The sequence below is a fragment of the Propithecus coquereli genome, unplaced genomic scaffold (genome assembly GCF_000956105.1).
Source record: "Propithecus coquereli isolate 6110/MARCELLA unplaced genomic scaffold, Pcoq_1.0 Scaffold62, whole genome shotgun sequence".
In the NCBI taxonomy this organism is placed as follows: domain Eukaryota; kingdom Metazoa; phylum Chordata; class Mammalia; order Primates; family Indriidae; genus Propithecus; species Propithecus coquereli.
The window spans coordinates 2,384,469-2,394,373 of record NW_012152174.1 but is presented as its reverse complement, the minus strand read 5'-3'; the positions used below and the strand labels follow the sequence as shown (position 1 = coordinate 2,394,373).

Here is a 9,905-nt window from a genome sequence, read left to right as displayed (position 1 = left end):
GATTATAAAGCAATTAATTTTTTCACATTAAAAATGATCATTTATAACCACTAAACACATAAAATTTGCTTTCTACAACATGAATAATATCTCTTCCCTTGAAAAATCAATAATCTCTATCATTTTCATTCTTTCAGCGAATGAATCAACCAAAAGTTAGGAGCATGGAAAATTGATAGCCATTCCAATACTAAAAGGAAATATTGTAAATGCTGCCCTTTTTTAATGCCAGGGGTTGGCATACTGATTTTATAAAGGGCCAAATAGTAAAGTATTTTAGGCTTTGAGAGGGTCTCTGTTGCAATTACTGGAACCTGCCATTTTAAGTGTGAAAGTAGTCACAGACAATACGTAAAAGAGTAGATGTGGTTGTGCTCTAATGAAACTGTTTGTTTTTTAACAAAAGCAGGTGGTGAGTCCAATTTGGCTGCTGGCTATAGTTTGTTGACCCCTGGTTTATACATTTGTTTGCTTTCTTTCAACATGGCTTTCTTGAAATAAGTATCTTTTGAACATCTACTATATGTGACGCATTGAAGTTATAACAATGAACAAGAAGGATATGGTCTATGCCTACGTGTAGGAGAAAAACACACAATTTGATATGCAATCAAATTCCCATACTGTGTGACAAAATCTTCACTATAACTAGCCAAACACTTTACATTCTTCCTAGTATTTGGTGAGCAGAAGCCAAATTTTTTATATCATTTGTTAAAACAAAATTGATTCTATATACTGAATTATTTAAGATAGAATATTTATTTTAGTGAAATGAACATTTACTACGCTAAAGTAAATCTATAAGCAGAAATTTTCCATTAAAGTGAATTCTGCTTATAAAACTATTTTTTGGAATGGAACTTAACCTTCATTTAAGTAAAAATACAGCTTAACCATACATACCTCTTTAACCTTACCAGAATCAATAACAAAGACAACATCATTGACTGTGATGCTAGTTTCAGCAATATTGGTGGAAAGGATCTGCAATAGGATATTACTTTAAAGTTAATAAGAAAACAGAATCAATGACTAATAAAAATTTTAAAAAGAAGATTTTATGAAGCTTACTATTTTTCGAACACCTGCAGGTGGGTTTTTTAATACCTTCTTTTGATCGGATGTTTGCATATTTGAATGAAGCATAAAGACCTGATATCTGTTGATAATTGAAAGAGAAGATATAGTATAGTAGTTATTAGTTATTTTAAGCAACAAATATAAAGCTTTAGCTTTTACCTATGTGTATTGTCAGCAAACCGCTTGTCATCAAACAGGATGCGATCCCTCAGTCCAACAATTTCATCATATCCAGGTAAGAAAATTAATACTGCACCTTGGGGAAGAATGACTTCTTAATACTAAATTTCATTGTGAAATCACAGGCAATCAACAGAAATCATTATAAAAACCTATTATCATGTGTTTTCAAGTACAGTAAACTATCATACTTACAAAATGATAAAAGATCATTCACACAATACTATCAATGCAATTGTATAAAAACTCGTACCCTCAAAATATTAATTTTTAAATTGAAGTATATATTTTGTTCCAGTCCTTTTAGACAATATTTACCAGCATCACAACTATGGCAGATATTGTATAGAAGATGCATGATTAAATCCAAGTCTACTTTTTCATCATCAAAACTATGATGATAAGCTTTCAGGAGCTCTCTATCTTCAGCACTGAGGTCACTCCCATTTGTTTGAACCAGAGAACTTTCATCAAGATTTCCAAATTCCAGTGAAGCACTGAAAAAAAAAAGACCAAGTCAATTTCCATTAAAAAGAATCACCCTTAAAGGCCAATGATTCCCATTTATGTCCTTCTTCAAATTTCTAATGTATACTTAAAGAGAGTTAAGTGACACTTAATGTCCTAGCTATAATATAATTCATGTTTTGGTTATTGGGAGCACAAAATAAAATTTGGTAATAAATGCTTTTAGAAAAACACAATCTGAAGACAGTTCTCCAATGTAAATATACAAATGGCCTATAAGCACATGAAAAGATGTGCAACATGATTAGTCATCAGGAAAATGCAAATCAAAACCAAAATGAAACACCACTTCACATTCACTGGATGACTACAATCAAAAAGATAATAACAAGTGCTGGAAAGGGTGTGGAGAAATTAGAACTCTCTTACACTGATGGTAGGAATGTAAAATGGTGAAACCACTTTGGAAAACAATGTGGCAGTTCTTCAAAAGGTTAAACATAGAGTTACCATATGCCCCAGCAATTCCACTCCTAGGTGTATATATAAGAGAAATGAAAAATTATATCCACATAAAAATGTGTACACAAATGTTCACACCAGTATTACTCACAACAGTCAAAAAGTGGAAACAACCCAAATGTTCACCAATTGACCAATGTATAAACACACTGTGGTACATCTGTTAGGTAGATAGTGAGGGATTCTGGGTCTCCTAGGGATGAAAATGGGTGTTATTGCCCCCATCTTGGTCCTGTCCAACCCTGACTCTCCATACCTGGGGAGGAGGGAATACTCCACGAATCTGCCTATCAGAACCTGGCATGCCAGCTGCAAAAGAATGCAGAGGACTCTCCAGCCCACAGGCCAAGCCACATGGTTACCATAAAATCCAGCAAGTGACCTAGAACCCACATGCATAGTTAAGGCTCAGGTTATGTGACTCCCAGCCGTCTAATCAAAGTGTTTCCATGGAGACTTCTGAACCAGAAGGGAGGTCCCTATCCAGACACTATAAAATAAGACACAGACCACAGCCAAGCTCTCTCTCTTTGCCCTCCCTTTGGCCTGCCCTGCTGCGACAATGGGTCCAGTCATCATTCATGGCATATGCACCACGCTCTGTAAATCTGTAGCTTGTTCTTGCCCTATAATCCTATCTTTCTCCCTCAATAAACCTCGTTTTCATGCTTGTCTAACTTTGGTGTGTCTGATCATTCTTCGGCCATGAGCGCGCCAAGAACCCATGATTTCAGACTGAAACCTGACATATCCATAGAATGAAATATCATCATTTTTAAAAAATGCCACAACATGGATGAAACTTTTATGCAAAGTGAAAGAAGCCAATCACAAAAGATCATATACCACATGAATACATTTATACAAGATGTACAAAATAGACAAATCTATAGAAACAGGAAGTAGATTAGTGGTTGGCCTAGAATGGGAAGGGTTGGGGGAAAATAGGGAGTGACAGTTAATGGGTTTCTTTTTGTGGTGATGAAACTATTCTAAAATTGACTGTGATGATGACTGCATAACACCATCTCTACAAAAAAAAATTAACCAGGTGTGGTGGCATGCGCCCCTAATCCTAGCTACTTGGAAGCCTGCACCAGGAGGATTGCTTGAGCTGGACAATTTGAGGTTGCAGCAAACTATGACGACACCCTAGCCTGATTCAAAAAAATCATTGAATTATGCACTTAAATGAGTGAATTATATGGTTTGTGAATTATATCTCAATAAAACTGTTAAAAACCATGAACTTCTGATCATCATTTATATTTTCAAAATAGGTTGTTTCTAATTGTTCACTATTATAAACAATATTCTGATGAATAGTCCACACTAAAACAAACTCATTGAATACCAGCTTGACATGACTATTGGGTAATTCTATACTAAAAATAGGTTGATTATGCTATTTTCCAAAAGCCAGAATCAGCATAAATTACTGAAATAACTGGCTTGCTTCTTCATCCTGTATGTAAAAATATAAACTACTGCCAGCACTAGTAATTATCAATAGGATTTCTAGGAAGTTCAGTTCAGCCCAATCAATCTCTTTAGAGCTTAGCAGAAAAATAACATAAGATTGTTTTCAATAGGAAAAACATTAACCTTATGCAACCTTACAATTGCTGTATTTTGATATTTTGAATTTCAAGATCTACATTTTTTTTTTGAGACAGGGTCTTGCTCTGTCGTCCAGGCTAGAGTATCATCACAGTTCACTGCAACCTCAAACTGCCCAGCTCAAGCAATCCTCCTGGTGTAGGCTACCAAGTAGCTAAGATTAGAGGCACATGCCACCACACCCGGCTAATTTTTTTTTTTTGGAGAGATGGTCTCACTATGTTGCCCAGGTTGGTCTTGAGGTCCTGGCCTCATGATCATCCTCCAGCCTCCCAAAGTGTTAGAATTACAGGCATGAGCCACCACACCCACCCCTCAAGATCACTTTAAAACATTTTAAGTTTATTGTGTCTTAAATGAAGGTAAATGAAGAAGACACTGTATTCTCTATTTAAAGCTATAAACTTTAGATATCAGTTATCAATAACCTAGAAAACAATATATTTAATTTTAAATATTTGAAATTTATAATTGATAATGTCATGATAGTGTCTACTGAGATTTACTTATCATCATAAGAATGTCTTAAACATTCAAAGTGTTAACACTAAAAGGATTGCCAAGTTCTGGGTGTTATTACTGAAATGAGAACAAAACCTACTATATCAGAAATAGCATTTGGGCCTACCAAGAATTTTCAGACTCAATGACACAACTAATTTGACACTTCAAACATTTATTTCTTCTGTCTGACACTACATATATAGAATTAACTACAAAAACCCAGGTCAAATAAAATATTTTTTATATTCTTGAATAATAGATGTTCTGATACATTTTAACTTCAGACTCTATTTTTTTTCTTTTTGAGACTCTTATAGGTTGAAAACCATATTTTTTAAAATACATTAAATACTTAGTTTTCTTTAAATATATAATCTAAAATCTACATAATTTAGGTAAATATATAATCTAAGTTTATCTAAAATCTCTTAAATATCTAACAATTAGATTAGTTTCATAGGATTTTTAAAGTATTGTCCTTCTGATTTTTCTTTTTTTTTTAAATCAAAGCAATACATATACGGTGTTAATAAACAAATGGTTTTATAGAAGTTATAGGAAAAATCCCTAGTCACACTGACTAGGACCTTTTTCCAATTGTTTTAGCCATTTATTTTAGCATTTACTGCCATGTATCTACGCAACATATATCTTCTGCTATGTATTGGTTTAACAACTTAGTCATTATGTGTGAACCTCCAACCAACGAAAAATGAGGTCACCACCTCCACTTCCCTACACTTTCCACCTATACTGTTTCCTACTATGTTGATTTAATCTTCACTCAGCCTTTACTTTGACTATGTAAACATTTACTGGTTAGCCAAACAGTGAACAGTGATTATACCTCCTTTCTTCTATAATTTTTTGCTTTTCCCAGAGTAATTACTGTCTAATTTTTATTTGCTTAGTTTTCTGTGAACTGATAACTAATCCCTCCCAAATTCTCCAACAGATTTGTAAAGCTTTTTAAAATAATCAAAAATAACAGGTAACTTTTTCCCCCTTAGAGATCTCCCTCCTGGATTCCTCTATCTTCCGTTGTTAAGGAACCAGGCCTACTAGACAGTTATCATCATAATACTCCTCTGTTATTCCCTAAGCTGTATCTACCATGTTGTTCTCCATTTTTTTTTTTTTACTTCCTGTTTTATGTGGAGCACATTCTCTAACAGTTTCCCAATAAGGGGTACATAGGAAGCAAATTTTCTTATCTTTTTTCTATGATTTTTCATCTCCCATCTTTCCTATTTTGTAAGCAATTTTCTCAACTTTATCTTGCAACCCTTCTGAATTTTTTTCTGCTATCATATTTTTAATTTACAAGAGTTCTTTCTTATTTATTTATTCATTCAACAAATATTCACTGAACATCTATATTCAGGCACTGTTCTTGAACAAAGGAGACAAGATACTTACTAAATTCTAGTGGAGAGAAGAGATAGATAATGAACCAATGAAAAAAGTAAATACGTAAATTATATATTATATCAGAGGATAGTAGAGGTTACGGACAAAAGAAAAAAGAAAAAGTAGAGCAGCTTAATAAGGATGAACAGCACAGGGTGGTATATTTCAATACAAGATATGGCAAATTTGGGTATGCCTTATGAAAATAAAATCTGAACAAAGATTTATATATTCTGTTCCTTTTTTATAACATACTATTTTAGTTTCATGAATGCAATAGCTTCCATTACAGTTTTATTTTTTAAGTTTTTTTTCTGGTCACTGATGCTTAGTTTCATCCAAGTTCTAGGGTTTTTTGTTGCTACTGTTGTTTGTTGCATTTGTTTGATTTCTTGGTACTTTTCCCTCTCAAACCCCTGGTGACCCATCCTTGGCAGTTTGTTGATTTTTAAGAGTAAAGAACCAATGTGCACAGGTAGAGATTGTGAGTTATCTGGTCTAAAGATAGTCATTTCATTGAAGGAATACCAAACCACTTATAATTCTAAATCTTTTCTCTAGACCTGGTCTATTTTTCCAGGAAAAAATTCTCAAGTTTTCTGCCAAAGAACAAAAACTTCAAAGAGGAAAAGGTGGCAGTGGACAGCAGAGGAAGTGAGTGAATGGTATCTCAATTTTCAGTCTATAAACTTTCACTGAAGCCTTTTTGTTGTTTGATACCACACTCCCACTCACCCATTGTGCCTGGTTACCCAAGTCCAAAGCCTCTATGGCTAATTTTCTAATAAACTTCCCTTTCCTGACAAGGTAGGGAAGGGATATCATCTGATGGCAGGGGAAAAGGAGATCTGGAGTTCATCAGAGAGAGTATCAACCAATTCTGCTATTTTTTCTTTTAGCCCTTTCTTTCACTGCTTCATTCAAAGGTAGTTGAATGAGCCTCTAAGGAGTTCCAAAACTAAAATGAGTTTGTTTCTCATTGGCACTGTGAGTTATCTTAGTTCTGTTAAGCCAATTGCTACTTATCAATTAGCTATCTTTCATTCAAAAATCTATTAACATCTTCCATCAGTTCTTTGACTTTGTCAGTTTATATCTTTTATATTCCTTCACTGTCATTTTAGTGAGGTTTCAGAAAAATGCAGAGATAAATTCTTGTGTTGTATTTACCACATTTAACTAGAAATCTCTCTTCTGATTTTTCAAAATAAAGTAAAAAATAAGGTAAATATTTTAAGATGGTAGATCTCATTAACAATATAAAAAAATCAAATGGAAAAATTCCTCAGAATTACAAAAAAAATCTCTGGATAAGAGATGATAAATAGCATATATTTGCACATTCCATGATTTATATGACTAAGCTCTTTTTAGAAAGAAAGTAGGATTAATTAAAAATCATATAGTTTTACCTGTAAGATTCTAGAAGATCCACAATTTCAGTCTGCCCAAAGTGTTTAGCCCAATCTAATGCCATCCTGTCAAAATTCAAAGATATCAAATTAAGACAAAGAAATGTTCTCAAAATTATAAAACCAGTCACTCAAAATTATTTATTCACCTATTAAAGTACAGATGTACCAGCGATTATTACATAATAGCTTTTAATTATAAAGACAAACACAAGAAATCAAAAGATATGTGTAGCTATACAAAGATATATAAAGAACGGATGTAGTTTAAAATTACCAGCCATTTGATGCTTTATTATGGACATTGGCTCCCATACTAATTAACTGCTCTACTTGACTTGCAAAACCTCGTCCTGCAGCAACCATCAGAGCTGTTGCACTGGTATCACTATGTCTGTAATCAACTAAAAAAAGGAAGAGATAAATAAAACTTAAATCTCCAAACTACTTAAAATCATTTTAATTTTTTTTTTTAATTTAAATGGCAGAATTGAGTGTTAGGAGAATTAACCTGGGACTGTTCCCTCACTTTAACTACATGAAAACAGCATTATATAACACTTAACTCAGATCATCCAAAGAAATCTGTTATTGATATGCCCTTAACGCAAACAGGATAGAACAGAGACAGCTGTAGCTGGAAGGTAAGAGAAGGAATCCTAGATCATGGTTAAACTGTTTTAAGCTCATCTATAAATTAAAACAGAAAAGGAAGCTACTAACTTGCAGAACCCTTAAATAATCTTCCTAAATCTAGATACTGCCTTGTTCAACAGAAAACTACAAAAGGGAAAATTTAATTCTCCATATACAGTATGTATACTCAATTACCTCATTATTTAATAACAATCTAAAACATGGTATCCATTATCAATCTTAATCAGTGTTTTTTTAAAATGGGGAAAGGACTTACAAGAGAATTACCTCAGGCTTTTCTTTTTTTAAAGAATTTATTTTTTTAGAGCAAGTTTTAGACTTACAACAAAACTGAGAGGAAGATACAGAGATATGCCATATACCACCTACCCCTACACATGCACAGCCTCCCCCATTATCAACATCTCCCACCAGAGTGAAACATTTGTCACAACTGATGAACCTACATGAATGCATCATCACCCAAAGTCCACAGCTTACATTAGAGTTCACACTTGGTTTTGTACATCCTACAGGTTTGAAAATACAATGGCTCTCTTCTTAATATTGATAATGGCTTCTCTTGAAGAGAGCCGAAGAAAAATATATGATGACATGTATTTTTATTTTTTATTTTGCTTTTTTCTTTTTTGGAAGAGCTGTTTTTTTTTTGCACAGATAGCCATGCCTTATTCCTAGATTCAGATTCAGTAGGTCTGAGATGGTCAGGCATTTTTAAAGAGGTCTATAATTGATTATGATCTGTATATACTATATGAGAATTACTACTTCAAGTGACTATTCAGTTCATGGCCTTGGAGAATAGTACCAAACTGTGTGCATTTTGAGCAGAGGGGTATGAATAAATATGGAAATTTAAAATGTCTTTAATATTCCTCCCTTTAAGAGGTGGAACCTAATTCCCCCTTCTCCTTGAGTGTGAACCGGACTAAGTGACTCACTCTAATGAACAGGATAAAATGGAAGTGGTGGTATGTAACTTTGGAAACTAGGTCATAAAAAGTAACTACAGCTGCTTGCTTGCTCATTCTCCTTCTCTGTTTAATCACTCACTCTTGGAGAAGCCAGCTGCCATGCCATGGAGAAGACCAGATGGCAAATAACTGAGGCCTTCTGCCAATAGCCAGCAACAAACTAAGGCCTCTTACCAAAAGCCATGTAAGTGAGCCTTCTTGAATGCAGATCCTCCAGCTCCAATAAACCTTCAGATGACTACAGCCCCTACCACTAGCTTAAGTGCAACCTCATGAGAAACTTGGAGCTAGACCACCCAGTTACACCCCTCTCAAATTCTTGACTCTCAGAAACGATGTGAGATAATAAATGTTTTAGGCTGCTAAATTTTGGAATTATTTGTGATACAGGAATAGATGACTAGTATATGAAATATGACCATATAGGAATATGACAGAGAATGTCTAGTCTTACTAATTACTAGCTGCTTCTACAGGATCACACAGGGAAAATCATGGTACTAAAAGAAAACCAGTGATGGCCATGGCTTCCTGAATCACATGAAGTATTTCCAACTCTGGTGCCAATTAAGAGTTGATATTATAGAAAAGAAATAAAAAGATGGGAAGTGAAAAAAATTGTTCATAGAGCTACCACAATTATTTTAGTTTTCTTCACATGGCTTAAGATATCAGAATACTGAACTGAGAAAAATGCATAAACTATACATAAGAGGAGAGTAGAGACCTGGGTCCACAGGATGACCATTATTGAAGTAATAGTCTAGTGTTCACTAAAAAAAAAAAAATCAAGAAGAGAGTCAAGGATAATAGTTAAATACTTAAAATGCTTCATAAGTATTTTAAAGCAACAAGTCTCAGAATTCAAGATAATCTATTAATTTTCAAGTAAGACTGCTAAACTCTCCAGAGTAAATTTTTTTTTTTTTTTTTGAGACACAGTCTGGCTCTGTTGCCCTGGCTAGAGTGCCGTGGCATCAGCCTAGCTCACAGCAACCTCCATTGCTGGGCTCAAGTGACGCTCCTGCCTCAGCCTCCCAGGTAGCTGGGACTACAGGCATGCGCCACCATGCCC

The 9,905-nt window shown here is 34.2% G+C and overlaps 1 protein-coding gene across 1 annotated transcript in view; it reads right to left on the bottom strand.

Moving 5' to 3' along the window:
• YTHDC2 (YTH domain containing 2) overlaps positions 1–9,905 on the bottom strand; it is a 107,228-nt gene that overhangs the window by 69,767 nt on the left and 27,556 nt on the right. Inside the window, 6 exon segments of the mRNA XM_012659509.1 lie at positions 890–987; positions 1,075–1,162; positions 1,243–1,339; positions 1,582–1,760; positions 7,200–7,265; positions 7,477–7,603. Coding sequence (XP_012514963.1) covers positions 890–987; positions 1,075–1,162; positions 1,243–1,339; positions 1,582–1,760; positions 7,200–7,265; positions 7,477–7,603 — 655 coding nt within the window.